This window comes from Amblyomma americanum, chromosome 5 (genome assembly GCF_052857255.1).
Source record: "Amblyomma americanum isolate KBUSLIRL-KWMA chromosome 5, ASM5285725v1, whole genome shotgun sequence".
Taxonomy (NCBI): Eukaryota; Metazoa; Arthropoda; class Arachnida; order Ixodida; family Ixodidae; genus Amblyomma; species Amblyomma americanum.
Window position 1 is genome coordinate 127,682,133 of NC_135501.1, and position 23,556 is coordinate 127,705,688.

Genomic DNA, 23,556 nt, shown 5'->3' on the forward strand with positions numbered 1-23,556 from the left:
TACGTACTCACTCGCCAAGAAATGCTTGCTGCATACTGTATTTGAAGGCGATTTGTCATTAATGACGAGATTCTCCTGAGAAATTCTTTTTGCAATTTGGTGCACAGTTCCAGGTCAATGGAAACTGGTGAAACGACACACCGGGAGTCTTTCTGGACAGCGATTGACAAAACGGCACACAACAGCACACCATGGCCACACTATAGCGAAGCTTCACTTCACAAGTTTGTGACGCGTATTGATGGCTTCACGTGGCAAGACTTTCGTTCACACGTTTAAGCACAGCGACCAAACCAACACGTGAAAAACTGGGCCCGCGCGCGTGGCGACTTGCTCCTCAAAACCGGCTCTGGCGCCCCCGCAACAAGGGTTGGCTCGCTGCACCCTCTCGCGGAGATCAGCGGTGGAGCAGCGCAGAAAAAAAATGCATTGCCCCCTCGGCGCCTGCTCAGGCCGTGAGGAGAGAGCGAAAGTGCGCCTCAAGACCGGCCTTGGCCCAGGACGCGAAAATGATAGGTTTAGAGCTCTGCGGATAAAAGTAGCAAGCTCTTCTGACACTATACAATGAATTTATTAAAAAAGAAATCAGCCTACCCGTGCAAACGTGGTGTTCTATAAAAATCCAATGTTATGCACCAGAGGGTAAAACTACTCATCGTACTTCAGAGTCTTTCACTAAAAGAATGAAAAATACAAGTGTGCGTAATGTGAGCCATTCTTCCATTTCATGTTGCCATAAACATGCGTGCGCTTCACATAACTTTGACAGGCTATTGTCTAAATTACAAAATCGATAAATACTCGACTAAAGGTAAGCCCGAATATCGTTTCACTGTAGCAGCTGTCGAACATGAGAGCGTCTTGAGGATTTCTTTATAAAGTGAAAAGACGAAAACAGGGTATGTTGCTCCGCGCGCGGAAAATGTGCAGGAAACGCTTGATTGTACCGCCTATTAGAAGGCAGCATGAATCCCGAAGCACATCTTCAGTCAAGCCGTTTACGAGCGCAAGTGACCAGTGGTACCTATTTCTTGGACACCAACACAAGTTTTTCATCATTTTGCTGTTTTCTCTAGCTTGATCTGCTTTCCCACAAGAAATGAAAAACCAGCACAACTCTGCGAGTCATCTCCGCCACTAAACACATTCTGTCAGCTTTGCACATCCAGTTTTGCACATCTCCGAATGCGAAACCATTTCGCTCAATTACTGGTGTTGATAGATCAGCTTCATAGCGGTTTACGCAAATTCCGCATTAATGCACCCAGCTGAGGTTCACGGTGCTTACAGTTGCTTTTAAATCCGGGTAAGCTAATCGTCTGGCCACATCCTTCCGCCACTATTTGAACCTGATACTCTTGCACTATTGATCGTTAAAGCATCAAAGTCTCCCCTGTTTTTTTTTACCCCATCTGGGAACATTTTACTATTGCTCTGGCAAACATTCATCACATTATGTCCAAGGGTTCTTTTAGAGTGTTTGCCCCGTATACCAAAAAAAGCCCTACACGCTATTTTCCATCCCAATAAAAAACCTCTGGGAAGTTAACTATTAGCCTATTGGGGTAGTGAACACTGTGATCAAATTATCAGTGTGTCTCCTTTAATTGCCCTTCCACATGCATACGGCACCGCGCTCCTGCACGTGGGACTGGGGCTACTGTCTTTCTCCACTCCTTAATATATGACCGTGTTGCACTGGCCCGCGAACACATTTTGCCTATACTGAATAGACATCAATCATACTTCCCGGGACGTCGAACACTGAATAAGTGGACCTCACGTGAACTCTTGGAGACGGTAACATTATTTGAATAACGCATTGTTGTTTTCCTCCTGTTGTTAGCACGTTTAGACGGCGCTCCTAAAGTCGTCTCAAATCAGCGTGCATCATAAGAGCCCGTAAATATGCCACCACATAACCTTGGGACATACATACTCTACAACGACAGGCCGGTACCTGATAAGTTTTAGGCCTCCTAGAATCACGTCTCATCCTCCTTATCAGTACTGGATGATGAACTGTAATCGGTGTAGCAAAACTTGGCCGTAGCCCCAAGCAGTGGCAATTTCCTGATTGAAACAGTCATGTCACCTCCAAGTTATAAACAGCGCTGCCATCTACGAGCGTCGGTATTCCATTCCCAAATTTGCATATCATTGGCCTGAGCCCCCCCCCCCCCCCCCCCCCCCCCCCGACCTAGAAAATGCATTTAACTTTGAAACATGGCTGTTTGACGTCATTTGACTGAAAATTTTACTTACTACTTTTAGATGTAGCAGTAGGCCGGCTGTCGTCCCTCATTTGTACTCGCATATTATCTTCTTAATCAACAATCGACATGCCCTTGTGAGTAAATGCAAAAAGAAACATACTCAAACGACTCAATCTGTAACCGCATTTCATTAGCAATTCAAAAAGTCCAATCCATATCTCACAACTACCAGTCTTGCGCTGAGAATGTCTAAATTTTCTTCGTATTCGTAAACCCTGGGTTTTTCTTTGCTTCCTGATGCCCATATAAAAAAGCCAAACCGCTCTTGGCCTCCGCTTTAAAATTAACAAAATATGATACCAATCTGAAATTTATCTTTCATAACTGCTCACTTTCCCCCATCGACCCACTGTCCTTCCTTTTGACACCAATTAGTTGTTTGCGATTTTGCAATTAAGGTCTTCTCCCTCCACTGTCTATCGATGAGCAGTCGCAGGTGAAGACACGATAACAATGCACTCACCGACCTACCCGAGTTTCCCCTCCAATATATTTCTTATGTATAAATTCACCTCACTTGGAGTGAACACTTCTACGCTCATGATAAAAAGTAATGGTCTCGCTTTTTACCAAGGCAGACAAGGCACCTGCGAGTCTTTGGAATCTCATACTCCTTCTCCAGCATTCATTTCGGGGGATTTCTCCGAAAGGTATGTTACTCGTCCATGTGCATTTGCCCCCCACCCATACCCTCTGGATCTACATGTGCTCTACTACATTAGTAGTATGAATACACAGGACCTGATGCAGGCAATTAATGGATCTTTTAAAGCATTTATTGCATGGCAAGCATCAGCGAGCTCGTATCAGTTTCGCCGCCCTCACAAGCGCACTGAGCAAACTGATATGGGCATTGACACTACACTGTTGTTGCCTGCATGTCCACTTCACTGACGCGCAAGGCTGAATATAGAGGAGGACCAGTGCGAAACCAGTCTTTTGGGTTTACAGGTTTTCGTTATTTTCAGGACCGCCCAGTTTCATTTTCCGCTAGCCGTATTGGTGGAAACCCCTCCCCATTTCACAAGCTGTGGCTGCGTCCACTCTAACACGTCACTTCAGTGCACTGTGATGATGGTTTTTTATCGCTAGTTTATCTGCGTTGGGCACAGGTTCCGTCGTTGCCCACCAAATAGAGAGTCACCTAGGCTGGGAAGGTGGTCTTCGTAACCACTGCGCACGCAACCTCACTACAGGTGCCACGAATATCGTCATTGATGAACCACATCAAAAAGCGGCGGCCCGGCCAGTGCGGGCTCCAATAGACGACCAAGCCTCAAAGTTGAATTGAACTTTCTGTCACAAGAAACGCCTGATGGGAGCTATATAATTCCTGAACAGAGTAATGAACTTAATCCCTATATCCTTCCACCGACATAGTAGCATCGCTTTCCGCGCAAGTATACTGCTTATATAGTTCCACTGGGAGCATTTTTTCCCAGAGCTTTTGAACAACGCTTAAGCCTGACCCTAAGCATCCGTATCCCTAGCAAGCCTCTGTCAGCTCCACCTCCGCGAGACTCGCCCCCTCCGCGCCTCGCCCCCCCCCCCCCCCCGTCATCATAGTTCAGTTTACCCCGAAATCTAGTTGCCTCTTCAAATCTGTGGAGAGCTGGGTATGCGCGTCGGTTCCTCGAGCAGGTCATTTCGCTTCCAATTCTTACAGCTGCAAATTAGCTCTCCTCCTAGTGTTCTTCTCATGCTCTTCATTCCCACTGTTCTCTGTTTTGGGATCTGTTCGCTTTAGAGGAAATATCAGTTGGAGGCCTCACGTAGATAAAACTCGGCCTAAAATATTGCACGTAAGAAGAATTGTCACTATGTAATGTATCTTGAGCTATTGCTTACGTTTGAGCACCTCGTCTCTTGTTAGTCCTATCACACTTACCTACCATAATACCAATAGCTTCATGATAAGCACACTTTTCCCGCACGCAGCTGATTACACAAGCAACTCCACAAAGAAAAGGCACGTGAACAAACAACGCTTGCGTAGTGCACTCGCTCACGCTCATTGTCATTGTCTGAACTCTTGGTACCACTCTAGTGTCAGAAACAAATTTCCTCAACACTTACAAAAACAAATTTCCAACAAACCTACAGCCTCGCCTAGCATTGCTCGATGCGTGATTAGTCACATTTCTTTCCAGGAGTCCGCTAAAATGGTTCACAGTTTCCAGGCCAGCCCGCTAAAATGGTTCACGGTCCCGGCCCGATTACTTTCCACTCTTACCAACGCATGAATAGCTTGTTATAATCAAACTTCCTGGACATTCACATCAATATTCCCTGACAGATAAAACTATAGATTGTGCTACTGATCCTCAGTTTGGGGAACGCTTTATAGTAGAGACCATATTTTCGGCTTACCACTGTGGAGAATTCGTGGGTAAAAATAAAAAAAAAATTCATCTTCCTTATTCTGCTCCGGACACTGGGTCGATAGGCAAGGAAAATGTCAAATGCTGGTGCGTCTACTAGTGGGCCTAGAAGGAGTGACTAAACCGTGCGCGGGAGGCAGTCGTGCCGGAAACGGCGCTAATCGCAGCCGTCTTCTCCACGCAATGTTCCGCGTCTCAAAAGAAGCGCCGAACGGCAGGGAAATCCGGTATCCGCTGCTTCAGGGCAACCGTGATACTTAGATATAAGTAATCTTACTTTCTCAAAATAAACAAAGAGGTTGTGGATGACGAAGGAATTGTTTAGAAAAAATCGGAAGTGCCAAGTTCCTCTTTCGTTTTAATTACTAACATAAAAACGGCTCCACGTTCGCTGAGGCGGTGAGCGCTCTTTATTTTACGGTATTTCATTTCACTGTAGTTATATTTTCATTTATATAAATATTTTTGCATTTGCGCCGATAATCATCATTTATCTGCTCCAGCAGTAAAAAGGCATTGTCTCTAAATACCGGGCCAAACTCAGATGCTAACTGGTCGCCATCGGCGAGGCAGTTCTTCCGTCAAGTAGGAACTGCTTTGGTGGTATGTGGTGCCAGTGGGAGTTCCGACTGGCACATGAGCGAACACTCGTGAACAACATATATCGGGCGGTTATTGGGCTGTTAATACGGACGAGGAGCTCCATCTCTCCATACGGGATTCTTATCGCCTGAATGAGAAACTGAAACAGCGAAAAACCATGAAAAAGACATCTGTGAAACCTCTCAATTATAAGCGTTACTGCCTGCCCTACCCTCTATGCAGACATTTCAATAAGGCTGCATTTCGAATGAATCCAGGTCTTTAATCATGGCATGGCCCCTAATAACGTCGTGTTTTTTTAACGTTGTTCTTTGCTTTTGAGCAATAAAGAAGGCTGTTCAAATCGTATATAATAAAAGTTGTGCTGGTGGAATGTAGCCCTGAGAGACCATTGATAGGGCCCCTGCGTCCCAAGCAGCTTAGGATCACCCTATGCAGCTCTAGATGCCAGACACCTGGTTTCTGCGCTCAGCCGTGTTTTGTGTTAGTTGTGTACTCTTTGAAAACGCAGGAAGGAGTAGTTTTGTGTTGTTTGAGCTCGACACTTATACGCGAGCAACGCGAGAGGATGATAGTAAACAACGATGAACAGAGAAGAAACTCTTCTCTAAAGAGATGCATGTTCGGCGCCGTTAAATGCAAACGTAAAGAGTGAAAATGCTCATTGGACCAAATTGCGCCCTCCTTTAACAAAATCTCCCATTGCCTGGATAGAATTTAAGTTATAAGAGAGGAAATGACATCACTTCGAACACGCGATGTTATTACGTGTGCTTCTGAATTTTTCCTTGTGAAGCTGATGACAGGAATTGAAGGATCGCTTTATTTTTCTGCATTGTGTCGAGTATCACTCCGTTCCTGACCGACATACTGCTTGCTTCGAGATCAGACGTACGACACTCATGAGCTGTTAAGGTATTCAGATGGGTCGATGACTAGCTTCGATTTTTGGATGCAGCTCGAGAAACTTTCTAGTCGGGTGCCTAAGCAGTTGTGCATATTTCTAACCGCGCCCGCATTCATCTGGCGCCTGTACTTAACGGTAGACCTCCTAATCTGATTTATGAACTTGAGGAAACGTTATCCTTTGTTTCCCAGTTTCTCCACTTTTGAACAAAGTTAATTGAAAACTGAGCTCATTCTCCCATATAAAATAAACAGGCATTCATAAGCTCTCTTCTTAAGTCACTCTAGATATCCTCTGTGCATTGCATGGTGTCAAGCTTCACAAATGATGAAAATAGGCTTGCAGCTCTGCACCTTCCTCACATCCTAAGTTCAGTTGTCGAAAAGTTAATCAAAACATGTGAATCCGCAAGTCGTTCAGCAGGGCCAACTGATTCATTCACAGAAAAAAATAAAAACAAGCACGAATGTCCCCTTGATTTTAATATTGTCGACCATAAGAAAATCATAGCACAACGACAATTTAACGTGGACGCTGCACAATACTTACCTGAACAGTCTTGCACTGATTCAGGTGAAGCACCTAGAACCGCAGTTTCGATTTTTTTTCCCTCTCTGCCTAATTTCAACTCTCTCTCCACAACTCTCACTCCGCACATGTGCGGGTCCCTAAGCTAATTTATGTATTGACTCGGCTGAAACGGAGTGGACGTTGACGACAAAACTGAAGCAAATCAGATGATTTTATCCATCTGAAAAGGGGGCAACCTTCCTGATATATTCAGTAGAGTGGTGAGCTGGGCGAGTCGGTACATGTGTCGGCAAAGGTTTTCCATTATGTTTATAATTTTTATTAGTTTTGAAAGTTCTACCCATTGACAATCTGCAGGATGTGGCGGCTATTGTTTTGAATTGCTTTATTTCGTGCTCGAGCTCGTTGACATTTACCCATGAATTACCGGACGACAATCGTATTAGGTTTTTAGACCTCGTTTTAACTTTTGACTGCATTGGACACCTTTGCTGGACCTACGCCCCACGAACCAAGAAAGACTTACTTCCTTACCACTCCTGCCACTCCAAACTTACCGTAAGGGCTGTTGCAACCATATGCTTCAGTAGCGCGCTAGAAAAAAGCTGCTTCCATACTGTACCAGAAAGCTTTCTGCAGCAAGATCAAACACTAACAGAAGCAGGCTTTCCTAAGCATGTTATCAAAGGTGCGTCTGAAAAGCTTCTCAAAAAATGAAAGCCAAAGCTAAGGTGATGAAAGAAACGAACGACAAAAGAAAGTGTGAAGTTATGCCCTGCTTGCACGCACTTTCACACAACATAAAGAAGGCCGCGAGTAGGCACGGTGTCGATGTATTTTTCTCAGCCCCGCGAAAACTGGCCAGTTTGTGCAGAAAAATTGACGATAGGAATATTAATATTTCACAGTGCACAATCAATCATGAAATCAAAAATGTCACCTGGGCCACCCAGATAGTGTACTAAATACCTTTATCATGCGGAAATATGAACATTGGGCAGACTGGCCGCTGCCTTAACACCCGGCTCAGAGAACGTGAAAGGTCGCTTTCCACAGATGACGGGGCGAATTTACCTAAACATTGCAGGAAGCAAAAATGCACTCCGCTCTTCAAGAAGGCTTTAATTTTTGAACGCGGTAAAAATAAGAGTCAACGCGAAATTTTAGAGACATACCACATCGTTAAACAAGCAGATCGATGTGTAAGTGACACGACCGTTAGTCTATTAGATAAAGAAATTAGATTTTTGAACTCCTTAACGTAACGTGTCGCACAATGATTGCGGTCCTGATATTTGTCAGTGATGCTGCAATCTACCTTTTCTTGTAAATCTGCCATGTGTGCGCAAGCGTGGTTTGGTATTGAAGGGTATAAATGTGATCGTTTCTGAAATAAATGCAGTCGATAGTCCAGCGTCGCCCTGTGTTGCTGTTCTGTGTCTCCGACCTTTGCGCTGGTTTGCTGGTGAATTTGAACCTAAGGCCTCGCGTGGTTTTGGGAAAGGTCCGGAATATGAAGGGCTGACATCAGAACGAGATAAATCATTTTTATAGCCGCCATTCACCTTTTATTGCACCCATGTTCTTCTTGACCTGATCGTTCTCTGTGACCAGATGCTTGGCGGTAAGGATGCTACACGAAGCTTGAGGGGCTGGAAGGTTCCAAAAAGAGGAAGGACCTTCATGTTCTCGAATCTGATATGTGGTTGGTTCCGGAGTTGGAAAGTGCTGACTGATCGGCACAGAAGTGGTAGGCGGCAGGACGCAAACACGAGGAAGGCGGCTGAAATCATCTTTAAGGCTGAAGAACACAAGCGGTTAAACACTTTACCTAACACATTGACGAAGGTTATCCAAAGTAAGCGGCTAGACGCCTTCCGCAGTTCGCGCATTGAAGGACGTTCCGTTTGGGGAAAGCTCCCAAATCTGTCAAACATTTTCGCTCAAGGTGCTTTAAAGTAAAGGTAAAGATCACGGCCAGGAAAGTGAGAAAGAGAAAGTACAACGCATTTCTTGAAAACACTGAAAGCCTATTCTTAAAAGTGCAACAGCACCAAAAAACGGCGGGTGGGACGTAGGAAAAACACAAAGAGGAGAACACCCCACTGCGCCCAAACGAGAATGATAAGTGGGCATCACAGTCAGCATAGCCGCGAAATTCTAGAAGCCACAGAAGTCGCAAGGATTGAGGACGCATGTGTCAGTAGCGCTTCGTTGGCATTAAGAGCGAGGAAAATAGGGCTTTTCGACGCGAGATGAAGAGACCGATTTTGTCACATTCAACTGTTCTTAGCATATATCTGTTCATAAGATTGTCGCCATGTTTTATTTTGTTGGTTGCGCCCAATGTATATATTCTCGCGAGCAAAGCAATAAAGCTTCAGTTGAAAGCCGGCCGCTCGCCTTTGTGTTCTTCCTACGTCGCCGTCTTTTTGCATTGTCTACACTCATGGATTACCAACTGGCCGAATCGTCTGTTTCAGCCTATCCTTAAGGTCGCCTTGGAGCCTTTTGAAAGTATATTGCTACCACAGTGTGGCATTTTAGCGGTTTAGGAAACTTCTACACAAAATCTTAAAATAAGCACAGAAAGTGGACACGCGTCCTTGCTCAGTGCTATTTCCCGTTAATGTGTCCAGAATCTGAAATTCCGCATTATGGAAAACCATGCCAGTAAACAACGACCGCAATTTAAGGCACTAGTCCTTTTGCTTCCACTGCAACTCCGGGGAAATTGACGCGCCCTCTATTTTGAAGAAAGCCACGGGAATGATTCTCAGGTAAGGCCTGTACGCCGATGAGCACAGGGCCCCACCTTGACCTTGCTGCCTTCTCTCCGAGAGAGCGTTCGCCGTAACGTTACATCGTTTCCTGATATGTTACTACTGTTAATATACGACAGTCTTCACAATGTGCACATTTGTGTTGTATGCAGATCATTATATAGTGGAAAAAAAAGTTCAATTTCGCTGATCCATAGCCCTTTCATAAGCCTACCGTCTGCTTTAGCGCACATTTCCAATTTTCTCGATCTGCAGGAAGTCTCAAAGAGAAAAAAACATTTATTACAACAACCTGTCAGCCGCCGCGAACCTCTCTTACTGGTATAATTATTATAATTGGTTCGCAAAATATTAACTTCGGTATAAGCCGCCTGATTGCCTATATCTCATGGTTAAAGAAAATTGGGAGTTAGAAGCCATTAACACCACGAAGCAATATAAGTTTCTAGAATAAAAAAAGTGATTGTGTGAAGCTGTCCACAAGAGGAGATCAGGCGCACTTTTTTGGAGAAAGCCAACACCGCTCATCAGATACACTGCGAGCTCAGTTAATGCCTCCTAGATGAAAAGACCTCGGCACTCCGCCTTTGACATCACGCGCCTGGCACGGTTGGCTACAACACGGCATGGTGATTCTTCTGCATGCTCGTCTCTCGCACAAAACGTTTAAAATGAAAATTGGTTCTGCAGCTGTGCACGCTTTCCAGTCTGCCATAATTGCAATAAATGCACATTATAGTGTTAAAGATGACAAAACTTAGGTCCTTATTAGAAGCATGTAGTTAATACCATCAGGAAAGATGAAATTTTCGCTATCTGAATGAGGATTGAAATGACCATACCCGGTCAATAAGACGACCCCTTACAGAAGCGAGCCATGGCGGATTCATTTCAATCTCTAGACTGCACCGACATTCTGAAATACATTTTTTACCCTGTTGTTTCTTCCTATAGCGCAATAAATAATATTAACCGGTTGCGGGTATACAACGGCGCAGTAACTCTCTCACACAACACGGATACTGGAACCCCACCGTGGGTGCCGGGATACAGTAGAGGGTGCAAGAAAGATAGAAAGGTAGTGTAGGGGAGGGCTAGAGAATAATTTCGACAGCCTGTGTTTATTTTACTGGCAGTGATATAGAACAGTTACGGTATACCTGAATACTCTGAATAATATCAGTGAAGAATTTCTTTTTCTCGCCGAATATTTGCCTAGAATATGCATGCCTGGCATTTTCGAGCCCGCCGTTGTCTTGAAGCACCGGATGAAGGATTTCCTTCGAGTCCAATACGCGTGCTTCCAATGCGGAACGACGGAGAAAAATTCATACCGCAAAAAAAAAGCTCTCCTCTATCGCGACGCCTCGCTCCGCCAACAGTTTTGCCTTCCTGTTGCTTCACTCGGTTCATCCGCTTTCCAGCGATGCCCACGCTTCGCGACTGTACCTCTAAATATTCAGACGTTAAACGAGTCTATTTTGCCTCAGTGAAAGAACGAGGAGGAATGTTCCCTGATTGTTAATTGACGTAATTCGTTACGGGCCCTCTATCCAGTAGATTGTTCAGCGGCAGAGCCGCCTTGGCGCAGCTAGACGGGAAACAAGCGGTGCGTCACTGGACCGTTGGCAACGAGCGCACCGGGTCATCTTTCTCGTGGTTTTCACCCAGGTCATCAACCTCATTTTTGCTGTGCAGTGATAACAGCAGCAAATCTGGTGAAGTCGCCGCCACTCTCCGCTGTGTAAAACTCTGCTTTGAGTATAAATCCACAGCATTGCAATGCATGAGGCCTTAGCTGCTAATTTACGCATGCCTCTTTCGAGGTCTCCGCGGAGGTGAGGCCGTGTTTAAGAGAGGTGCGGGCTCTTTTTGTTCCATTCAGCTGGGTAGATCGGACCTCGCCACACGTGGCTTGACCGGTTGCGAGCGACAAGAACCTCCTGGATTATGTCCTCGGTCACCATGCGTACGCTTCATCTGACCTTCACTGTATTAGTGCTTGGGGACTTCTGCACCGTCGTACTTAGCGCCTCCAAGAGATGGGGAAAGGTGAAAACCACTTGCCCGCAACTCGATCGATGCTCCTGCATTTTGACAACACGCGGAGCCCAGGTAAGGTGTTTCAACATCTCAAGAAGCCAAGAAATTGAAGCGGACATGGCCAAGGTGGCGGGCGTCATCCTCAAAACGCTGTCACTGAAGAGCGTGCAAACAACAAAGCTGCCTGCGTCATGGTTTTCCAACCACACCATATTTGATTTGTCCATCAGAGATTGCCCTCTGAGAGACATCGAAGAAGTGGCCGTCACCCACATTAACCGGTTAAGGAATGTGCTAATAACGAAGACCCAAATGCAGACTTTGCCAAGAGGCCTGAGGGCCGCGCAAGGCTTGAAGAACCTCTTCGTGAACTGGAGCAAAATCAAGATTCTCAAAGGCGGGCCCTACCTGCCGAGGCTTACAAGGTTGGATCTTCGCTTCAACGGCATTGAGGAAGTGGACGACCAGTTCTTGTCACGATTTCCGAGGCTGCTTCATCTTCAACTCTCAAGCAACAAGATCGAGAGCCTGTCTCCTAATCTTTTTAAGCGAACGAGGTTGTTGAAGGCAGTCATCCTTGGCAACAACCGCATCTCCACTGTAGGCGACTTCTTTGATAACATGCTAAAGTTGAGGGTAAGGCGTTTTGTTTCTTCAACTTTCCGTACTCATATGCTCCCTTCGGTGGTTTAATAAGCAAGATACGCCTTGCGAGACAGAAACATTTTCAGTTATTCATCAATATGATGCTACTTTAGTTGATATCACAGGCAAGGTAAATCCGAGTGCTTCGTGGCCACCACAACAGTCGGCAGCTTGCGCTGCAAGCGAATCCTGTGATCTAGAGCGCTGCCGCTTAGCGCGAAGGTCATTTGGAGAGCACGAATTGCACTTCTATTGTCCACAAAAATATTGTGGAAGTACGTCGTAACTTTGGTAGTGAGGAAACGTCCCCTGCCGCCACGATAGATGGTCGCCCACATGCTTTCAGCGCCGCCGCGTAAGTGTTGTAAGGAAATCAGACATAATGGAATGGCTCGTAAATGCCGCAGCTAGGCTTCGGAGGGAAAGGAAGGACGAAAGAAAAGGCTTCTAAAAACTGAGACTGACAACTATAAAACATTCTCAGCGATCTGGGCGAAGGAATGACGACGAAAGCCGCAATCCCCTTAATCACAAGTGATTGAGCACAGAGCTGCGGGGTTCGACACACAGCGTCTTGCTCCTCGAAGCGGCTGTTATCATGCAGCCGAATGCGGCAGCCATGTCTCGACCGTGTTGCAGGGTCCTAAAGTCTAGCAGTAAATGGCGAGGTACCCGTACGAGGGCTTGGGTTGAGTGAGAGGAGACGTAGAAAGGCGAAATTCGCAATCGCTCCACAATATAGTTTTATAGTTTTTTCACTGTTATCTTCGAACTGCGCGCCCTAGCTTTCGGGAATTTGGGATGTGGAGAAGGCAGAAATCTTGGAGGATGGCTAGAGCAGGCTGCGTGAGTGCTGCTGGCGATAAATAAACGGGAATGAAACGTGATGTTTTTCCTTAGCAAGCATTGGTCATCCACATAAGGGCGCATGTAATCACTGTTGTTTTTTATGATATTTATACTCGAATGCGTAATTGTGGTGATGTGAAATTTTCACGAAACCGAGGTGTTGGGTGTAGCTGCATACGTACAGAGAGCGGTTGTAATACTGTCGTCACACAGAGAGTCACAAAAAATTGGCGGTGGTTTAGCCCTGGTTAAAACTTGAGTGACGCGATAGCTACAGCTGGCCGGGTGTAACTTGCTCAGTTGAATTCGAAAGTCAGTCTTTCGCCACTCCGTTTCGTTGGGCGTTCCTTCTTCATCTTCGGCCCACTTGACACGGCGCATGCGCACAGCTGTTGCAGCTCGGTTTCGCCGGTGCGCCGTGCCGCCAGCAGCAGCAGCTGCTCCGCACCACGTGGCTGGTCACGCGACAAATCGCGTGACGAACCACGTGATCAGCCACGGCAGCGCGCCGCCAGCAGCTGCTCCGCATCACGTGACAAACCACGTGACAGCGTGGCGGCTCCCCCACTCTGAAGGCTCGAGATGCTTCCGTAATGTAGCTATCGCTACAAAAGGTGGCTCGAGGTACAAAAAACTTCGTGCGTCCCCGTTGCAGAGTGAACTGATTGTCAAGGCAACACCGGGAGCTTTCTGACAGTTGTGTCCATAAACCGGGATATGATGACTATTAAATTATGCACCCACCTTGGGAATCAATATGTGCTATTGTCCGTCCTAACAACGGTTTGCCGTTGTCGGCTCCCAGAAAAACAAAAGTAACTCATCATCATCCCACGAGCAATGCAGCTATAACATCCTGCTGCAGCGCTGATGGTTAAAGCCAGCGTGTTTCCATATCGTGCGTTGGTAGCCGCCACGATGGGTGAGTCGTTACGGCGCTCGGTGGCATTCCTTTTTATTAATGCCTCATAGTACACGCAATCTGGGCTCTGCGCTGTGACGCACCGTGGTGCTGGCACGCTAACCATCTGCCTTAAACAGTCATCACTTAGTGCAAGACAAGCAAAGTGCTATGGCTCGGTCCCGCTTGGTGGTCAATTGGCGAAAAACACCAGAGGCGTTCTCTGCAGAGGCAACTGTTCTGCCTCATAGCAAAGGTTGGCGGTTTATATTTATTTGACACGGTTGAGCTGCTGATGTGCTTTTCCAACTTGACGGGCTGCTAGAAACTTGTCCCAAATTGTCTTATTTGTATCATCACGAGGCCCTATCCTTTGTTCGGACGAATAATTATATTAAAGCTTTCGTGCATTTCAAGATAATTTTTTTTCGTTTCTAGCACGGTAATCGGTGAAGAGCTGTGTTCATGTTAAAAGTTCCTCATCGTGCTTCTTCCTATTTTTTCAGAGACTCGTACTGGGACGGAACAAGATAACGGACATCAAAGCACTTGTGAAATCTACGATGCCCAATCTCTCGCACTTAGATCTTGAAAGGAACAGCATAGGCGTCATTACTCAATTCTCAGCGTCCAATCGGAAGATAGAAGTGATCCTTCTGAACAATAACAATATAACTGATGTAGAACCTGGAGCTTTCAGAGCACTTCAAAAATTGATTCACCTCGACCTTTCCAGCAACAACATCACCTTCTTAAACGCGTCGATATTTCCTACGGACTCAAGATTAGAATATATAAACCTGTCGGCAAACAGGCTATGCAGCGCAACCGGGACATTTAAAAACACACGCCGAATCAAAATCCTAAACCTATCCTCCAATCGCATCACTAGCATTACCGACGTAGTTGCAGGTCTCAGATCCTTGAAAAAGCTGTCCCTAGTGGAAAACCGCTTAACCAATATCCCAGACAATACATTCATAGACAACTCTGGCCTTTTAGAAATTGACATAGCTGAAAACAGCATCCAGTGGGTTGGAAGGAATGCCTTCAGAGGTCTTGTGACACTAACCTCCCTTCGTCTTAGAAGCAACCAGCTTCTCTCTCTTAACGCTTCAGTAGGGAATCTTCCAAACATAAAACACATAGATGCATCCTTGAATTGTATACAAGCTTTGGAAAGGAACGAATTCGGACACAACAGAGTCCTTGGCTCCATTCTGCTGACAGGGAACAACATCAGCCGCGTGGAAGGTGCCTTTACAGGGGCTGAACGTCTGCGCAGTCTCGGTCTGGCAGGAAATCGAGTTGAAACACTGCGCCGAAGCGACTTCCCTCGCCGCATGACAGCCGAGCTGAGCATTGCCCTGCAGCGTAAGATTTTTCATACCACACTTTCTAATGAATATTGTGTTGTTGATTTTTTTGCTGGTAGCAAATAAACTGTCTTTTCTGCGTATAACTTTAGGCGAGCACTGCAGTAAAGAACTCCAAGCCAGCATGTATGGGATGGTTCTCTTTGACTGCATCGGCAAGTTTTGTGACGACCATGTCAGCAATCACACTGCCTCGCCATAGACTGGAGCTCAGATACTATTTGGTCGCCACAACCATTAACTGCCTTCGATTATATTATTATCTGAGCATATGCCGATTGATTTTATTTTTCAGAATTCATCTTAGAAAGGGTGCCTTCTGTGCCCTTCAAATTGTACATCAAGGCGGACATTGTGAACTTAATAGAACTCGGCTAAACGACTACTCTTTAAATAAATTACAAATCGGATTTTTTTTTTAAATTTGCTTTTAGGGCACAAGATTATATTGGCAGACTGAAGGCATTGAACATTGAAGACGAGGGTAGTTTTTAATTACGAATCGCGGTTCTACATATTGAGCGTGAAAAACACGCTTTTTTAAGCTCGCTGAATGTGCTTTCTCGCGTTCCAAATTTACAAAATGGCCCCCCTAGCATTTCTACTGCAGAAAATACAGATGAAGCTTCTGTAAATGTTTTATGTAGACGGACAAATCTCGATTCCGGCGGTGATATCACGTGCAGCGACGCCTTTTTGTAACCTTGCAATGGGGCAAGCAAACTAAAAAAAAAGTTTACGTTTTTTTTTACGCTTGAACTTTTCAACCAAAAATAAACTTGTATTCAAAAAATTAAAACTTGGCTCGTCTTCGATATTATCGACCTTCATTTTCGCAATTTGATATTGTGCCCTAAAATAAAAAAATGGCAATTTTCATAACGTACACAATGTCAGCCTTGCTACAATATCCAACTGCGCCCACCACACCGACGTATCTTTGACTGTTTTTCAAATATAAAACAGGAAACATTACAATAATCAGCGGATACACCTTTTAGTGTCAGTTTTTTGTGATTGATGCAGTTTTTCAAAGCTCTTCCCTTCGCAAGAATAATATAGCATATCTTTGTTCGTTAACACTACAGTATTTACGCCAGCAAACTGATTTATCTCGTTCAGGTATGAGTTACATTTTAAAGCAGTTCAGTGGGCAGCCTTTCGCATTGCTTCCGCGTGTTCACAGTACAAGGACGGTTGCTTCATGCTCGCCTTCCACATGGTTTTCTCCTTCCCTTGCTTACTGATTTAGGATAGCTGCCTTCTCGAAAGAGAAAGCTTCTTGGGGTGAAGAAGCGCAGAGAACGTATAGGAACTTCTCGATTCTAATTCTTCTCAATATTCAGCAAAAAAAAATGTGTTTGCGATCAACTTACATGTCCCGTTCTAGCTTCCGCTTGAAAGGAAATCATTTTCGAGGCTCGAACCAATCATTGACACAATTCGTGTCTGTGCGGCGGGTTCGAGTCCAGTTAATGATCAGAATGTGGAAGCGTCGCTTTATGCCTATCGACAATATTTGGTTGATAACATTACTTTATGCTTGAAACGCCAATTTCGAACATATGTGAAGGTGAAATGAATCTGGAAGGAAATAGTTTCCCCCTAACATTGAGCATAACATTTAGGTGTTGAAAAAGGCGTACACGAATAATGTATACCGTGTTGTTCACAGTGCGGCGCTGGCAATCCTGAAATAATAATGGTCAGTGAGAACACTTTAAGACGTTTGCCTGGAGAATTCTGAAGCTCATAATGAACGAGAAACAGTCCGGAGATCTAACACTCACCAAATGTTCAATTAGGCACGCGGGTCGTTTCCCTTCTCAAGCATCGACAGCTTACCGGAACAAAATGCATACAGTGTGAAGCTGTCTAATAAGCCAAATCGGTTTTCATCCCTCAGAATTAATTGGTTGGATGCCAATGAGGTGTTCCAATTGACATATTCCTCCTCAATATGATGCATTTCTTGATTACTAAGCTTTTGAAAGCCACTAAATGCACTCCCCGTTTATAATTATCGAGACCAACAAAAACAATGTATTCTCCAGACATCAAAGCGTTTATAAGAGTGTAGAAATGATTCGCTGCGAGAAAAGCCTGTTTAGATACGCGAATGCAAAAACATGGATTGAGCGCATTAGTAGAGGCGTACAAAGTTTGCCAAAAAGTAACCAGGCAACAGAGTTTGTTTCTTATACGCTTAGTGAAGCCCTTAATGGAACCCTTAACCTCCGAACCTGTGTAATATAAGCAGAACCTTTCCCATTCACTTTTCGAGAAGTCTTGCTCTTGAGAACAGAATAGGGGCTCCACTAATCGATTGAGTAGCAAATTCTTTTGCCTGGTTGCTTTGTGCAAGGACTGTACCTGCTCGCGAACGCATCGCAATTGTAACTTCAAGTTGCCCGCGGCAGCTGTTGGTGCCATGTTTTGCGATTATGTAAAGTTGCCGGCGTTGGACGAGTAGCACGGAAAAAAAATTGGGTAGAAAAGGGTGGTTCCTCGGCGCCGTGCAGAAAGTACGGCGTGCGGCGTAGTGTGCGTCGCGTCACGAACTAGCACACGCAATTTCGAGACTCCACACATAGATGGCGCTACAGCGTGGTGCGGCAAGCGTTATTTTGAGCTCCGCTAACAGCAGTCCTTGAATCTCCCTCTTCACACAGGTGATAACCGGAAGTCAGTTTTTTGCGTAAGTACGCTGTCCCGATTACAAAATACGATAAATTATGTTGTCTACAAGGTCACCATATAAAGGAGGGGCCATCTTTTCAGCGCAGACAAATAAATGACGCCACAAGTATTTTCCAAAACATAATTTTGTATTCCTTCAGTATCAGCGGTTGTCATTATACAATCCAAAAGCTTCTCTTTTCATACTGATTAGTCCTTGTGCCGATTTATATCTTTGCTGCTCCTTGCGCCGTACGTGGATAAAATTAAAAGTTCTTGTCTGTCATTAAGGCGAAGTACTGCAAATAATTTACTTTCGATATTTACTGCGAACATTTCCGCAAACGACACGTAGTTCTTATCAAAATGACTGAGGCTGACTACGGTTTCTTTTCTGAAACACAGGGCGGCGATTAAAGCACAATAGATTTTTATATGCCCAAAATTATTTGGTACGCATTGCTTCATATTTGATCATGTCTTTTTTTTTCTTCACTTCTAGACAACCCTTTGTTCTGCGACTGCAGAATGGCCTGGCTCTTGCGTGCTGATAGTGAAGCTCGCATTGCATGGTACCCGACCTGTGAGCACCCGTCCTGGCTTAAAGGAAAGGTGCTAAGCAAGATATCGGTGAAGAACTTGATTTTGTGGCCAGAAGGTTGTTCACCGGGCTGCCACTGCGAGTGCCGAGAAAAACCAGGCGGAGACCGGGAGATAATCGTCAACTGCTCAATGGCGGCACTAAGCAAGCTTCCGAGAAATTTTCCGGTAGGCACGACTCAGCTGGACATGCGGGACAATCGGCTCGAACATCTTGATGACGCCCTCAAGCAAAGCGCCCCTCAAGTTAAGTTGCTGTGTCTCAGGAATAACCGGCTTTCGAGTGTGAACTTAACCTTTCTCCCCGAAACAGTTCACTCTCTCGATCTCAGTGGTAACAGGTTGACAAAGCTGCCACACAACCTGGTGAGAGAACGCCAGCTCACTTCCCTCTGGCTGTCTGGCAATCCCTTTCATTGCGACTGCACCGATTACCCCTTTCGGCAGTGGATTGGAGCTCACCCCGATGTGGTAAGGTAATGCGAGACGACCGCTGGTCCTTAAGGTTAACGGAGTGAATGCACAGAGAAGGGAAGCGTAGCAGGGGGCGACAGAAAGTTCGGGGGGCGGATGAGATCAAGAAATTTGCCGGGATACTGTGGATGCAGCTGGCAAAGAACAGGATTAACGGAGAGATTTTCGAGAGGACTTCGCTCTGCAGTGCCCGTAGTCAGGCGGGTGATGATGATGGCGATGAAATTTGTTATTTGTACCTCATAATAAAAATGCATAAATTTGGAATACGGTTTCAGGTCTTAAACTCGGTAAAGAACTACCAATATCGTATAACTATCCAAAAAAAGCTGCCAACATTCCACCAAGATGTAGAAATAGCCACTAAATGTGCCAGAGCAACAGTAAAACGGCAGCAGAAGCAGAAACGTTGCAAGAAAAGCATAAATATTTCAGGACGCATGGTAAACAGCTCCTGTGAGCCCCTTTGATGAGTAAGATCATCCCTGATTACATAAAAAAATAAATGAAGGGCACAGCACAGAACCACGAAAACGCAGCAGGAAATTTAGAAATAAGTTGAAATGTAACAGGAATTTATTTCGTCGTCGTGAGACCAGAAAGATTGCGCTGCTTAGAAGGAGTAAAGTTACTTTAATTCCCTCATTTATATGGCATGCATGGTATTTGTTTTGTAGTAAATTTATTCGGCGCTCGGTAAACAAGAGCATGAGTATGTGTCCTTATTGTTTATTGTAGTTTTTCTTCTGGATCATTTCGTTATGCGCTGGGGCACTTATTTCTCCCCTGAGGCTTTTCATCTCTTTTAGATAAGGAAGGCCTTCGTCTTCCACTTTAGAACGCTGTTTGGTTTGCAATGGTCCAGTGCCCCACTAAACTCCTGAAAAAGAAAACCCGTTTCATGAAAAATCTTAGCCAAGGCTCTGTTCACAGCGCCCCACTACTGTGTTGTCTGGCTGGCACGTGCTGTCGATCACCAGTTAAGGTATTTTAATCAGCAGCGTAGAAAGGAAGCAAGGTGTACTAGCTTGGTAGCAAGTTTCTTCCTTTTCCCAAGCAGCACAGGTAATCAGCCCAATATTTTATATAGATTGCCAAATCAGACCTATAAAGGACAAGAGTAAAACCTTCCACTTCCATTGTTGGGCCGACCAGCTGTGCTGCTTGGGATTTCGCTGAATTGCGTTTAAGTGAATGGCGATGGCACATGTTTAATTGTTAATTCTAAGGAAACCGACATAGCAACATTTCGTAAGAGGCAAAAAAATTTTGGAGTGCCAGGGAGAAGAAGCTCGGTTAATATTTTGTGATTGCAGCAGAAAGGAGTATTTTCCCAAGTTATTTCAAGAACACGATTAAATGGTAATCGTTCCACACTACGGTAAAGGTGTTCATATGTAGCATTCTGGAGTACTCTTATATTAAATTAAATTCTGGAGTTATCCTAAATTAAAAGCACTCTTGCTATACTTTAAAAGCAATCAAAAAGTAGCCAAGTAACCACGCTGAAAAATTTATAGCCAAGAGTTCCGTCCGAAAATTATCAAATATGCCACAATGTAGCCAAACAGGGCAGCGCTAATCAGGTAGGACATGAAAAAAATTCTTATGAATATTGATTTTGGAGTACCGGGCAGAAGTAATAGGTTAGAAGTGCAGATTTGTATCGAAGGCCAAAATGCGGAAAAGGGTTCAGATGGCAACGTAAATAACGACACACACTAGCCCAAGTGTGTCGGCTTCCTTATCTTTATCCTCTGAGTGTTTTTTGCTCGTTTTTTGATCTTCAATGACTATACCAATTCGCTCAAACTATTTTATATCGTTTTCACCTTATCTCGCCCTTTTTTTTAGCACGTAACACACCTTATTAAACCTCGCGGACGACTTACAAGAATAAACGGCTTTTCTTAAATGCAACTTTCGGCTTTCGCAATTTATTTGTGACAGATACGAGACATCGGAAGCCTCATATGCACAGAAAGTCCCAACTCACTGGTGTCACGGAAAACTTTCCTGGCCTTAGGGCAGACTCACCTCTGCCCTGCGTCTTTCCCACAATACGTGGCATACCTGATTTATGCCTTGGGTAAGTAATCAGCGTTTTCTTCTCAGAGAGATCCCATTGGGAAGCCGACCTTATCTCGTAACCTTGCTGGTCTCGCTCAGTTGTCCTGACCCTCTTTCTGGCGATGTCGGCGGCCTACCTGAATTTCAAGAAACCGCTGAAGGCGTGGTTGCGCACTCGGGGCTTCTTCGGTTGGTTGAGATGCGTTGCGGAAGATGATATGGACCACGAGAAGCTGTTCGACGTGTTCGTCTCGTTCAGCAGCAAGGACGCAGCCTTGGTGCATGATCAGCTACTGCCGACAATTGAAGGGCTGGGTTTATCTTACTGCACTTACGACCGGAATTTCAAGGGCGGCTTTCTACTGCAGGACATCATCCGCGATGCTGTCAGCTGCTCGAGGCGGACGTTGCTGCTCCTGACGCGGTGAGGCCCTGCAGGTCCTTCCTTAGAACACTTTATTCTTAATTTTTAATTATGATGTTGTCCACAATATGCCTGAGAAAACTGCACCGTTTACGTCGACCTCTATTTCAGACAAAAAAGTTAGCTGTCGAATTGACCAGGCTCCTAAAAACCTTCAGTATGTAAAATAAAACATTGGTGTTAAGAACAGCAGATTAAAGTAAACTTTATGTATCAGATATATATTTTTAGTGTTCCAGAAATGATCGCTGTCGCTATGATGACATCTGTCCATAGGTAGAACACACATGTCACCTACATTCAAAGGAAAGCTGTGAGGAAGCATGGTTTCCTGGGCGGTCTCTGTAAGACTGAAATGAAGAAATGATATTTCTATTATATAAAACATATTTAATTCGATTCGAGAATGCGCTTCTGGCAAGTGAAATCCATTTACTGAAGTTAATATGAGCCTGCTTCAAAGTTCCTGAATGAAATCAGTAATAATCGCCTGCATTTCATATAAATCTCCAACCCATGTCCAAGAAGAACAAGACTTAAAGATATTGCGAACAATTTCATCGTAATATGTTAAACTGTATACAAAATTATCATTACATGTGAACATGCGTACCAAAAAGTATTTGTAGATTGAAGATGTAACTCAACTTCTCACGCTAGGGGTTTGCCCGCCGATCTGACTGATTCAGTAATTCAGTTTTCCCTCGAAGTATCAGAAAAAATGTACGGGCTCAGAGCATATGTTGTCGAAAAAGAAACATTACAGTCACTGTTTAGTGTGCTTTACATCAAATCTCGTCATTCTTCGTATAAAATTAACGTTTATTTTTTGCTCGTCACTTTGCTAGTACATATACCTGTGGTGCTTTTAATTAAACGGCACACGCAACACACTGCACATTCCTGCCTCCACTAGTTTAATGACCGACACGTTAAAACAAAAACGTTAAAAAGGATGATGATGCATTCTCTGTGCCGCAGGAACTTTATAGCGAGCGAATGGTGCCGCTTGGAGTTCAGGCTGGCGCACCAGCGAGCACTGGAAGACAGCATCAACCGCTTGGTAATCGTGATGGTGGACGAGGTGGATCCAGGGGCGCTGGACGAGGATCTGCGCCTCTACGTGCGGGCTGCGAATTACCTTTGCTGGGGCGAGCCCAACTTCTGGGAAAGGCTTCAGCGCTCGCTCCCAAAGACGCACGCCAAGAGAAAACTGATCCTCCACTATTCATCTCAACAAAATCCAAACGACATTGGGCGCGTAGAGCTCTAAAATGTAATGGGAGACAGTATATCTTTACTCCTTTGCATGTATTGACCAGAGAGGAAACGTTGTGGATTTCGGTCAGCAGAAGTCGCGTTACCAATCAAGAATTGCTTCCTTGGACAGTGCCGCATCAAATAGCAATCGAAAACCTCTAAACCTGATATGTTACGCTAGTGAAAGTTTTGACACGAAGTCACTCTGCACAAAGGTAGACACAGGACATCGTTAGGATTCATCCTGCACACTGGACAGTTTGTTTCAATAAAGCTTTGATTAGCAGTTCATGCCCAACACCTCTTGCATGACACCCCTCTAATACCTCAACACAGTCCAAGACGTCAACAAGTCTCCCTCTCCATTCCGCAGGTTTTCTTTGCATCAAGAGTCTTGTCGCGGACGCCAGTTCATTGTAACGGGTCCGGTGATCACGCGAGGTCATCACCGAGTCATGACATTAAGGGGGTGGCCGTTCGATGCCATGCGTAGCCGGTAAACAAATGTAGTGAATGAGACAGAGGCGTGTTAAGCGCTTACGGCAGCAAAACAAAGTTTATAGATTCGATACGAGGATTACGACAGCTTTTACAGTAGAGGAATGGATATTTTACCCCACATTAACCCCGGACTGCGGAGAAACACACATCGCATTGAATACACTGAATTAAGTTATACATTGAAAAATAAATAGTCTACAGGGATCATGATGAAGGAGAGAGTCCAATTAGCGACATTCGAAAAGAAAGTTCA

The 23,556-nt window shown here is 44.9% G+C and overlaps 1 protein-coding gene across 1 annotated transcript; it reads left to right on the forward strand.

The window, feature by feature from the left end:
- The first annotated feature begins 10,926 nt into the window (after window positions 1-10,926).
- On the forward strand, window positions 10,927-23,087 carry LOC144132678 (uncharacterized). Its single transcript, XM_077665266.1, has 6 exons — window positions 10,927-12,160; window positions 14,426-15,293; window positions 18,477-19,045; window positions 20,999-21,137; window positions 21,218-21,542; window positions 22,524-23,087. Exons 1-6 carry the CDS (start codon window positions 11,432-11,434, stop codon window positions 22,813-22,815), a joined length of 2,922 nt encoding a protein of 973 aa, XP_077521392.1. The 5' UTR covers window positions 10,927-11,431; the 3' UTR covers window positions 22,816-23,087.
- Window positions 23,088-23,556: the final 469 nt, after the last annotated feature.

Excerpts from the sequence above, each read along its gene's own strand:
- LOC144132678 (XM_077665266.1), top strand. The coding sequence starts at position 11,432 with ATGTCCTCGGTCACCATGCGTACGCTTCATCTGACCTTCACTGTATTA. Across the intron at positions 19,046-20,998 it reads TTGGAGCTCACCCCGATGTG|ATACGAGACATCGGAAGCCT; the intron begins GTAAGGTAATGC and ends TATTTGTGACAG. Across the intron at positions 21,543-22,523 it reads ACGTTGCTGCTCCTGACGCG|GAACTTTATAGCGAGCGAAT; the intron begins GTGAGGCCCTGC and ends TCTGTGCCGCAG.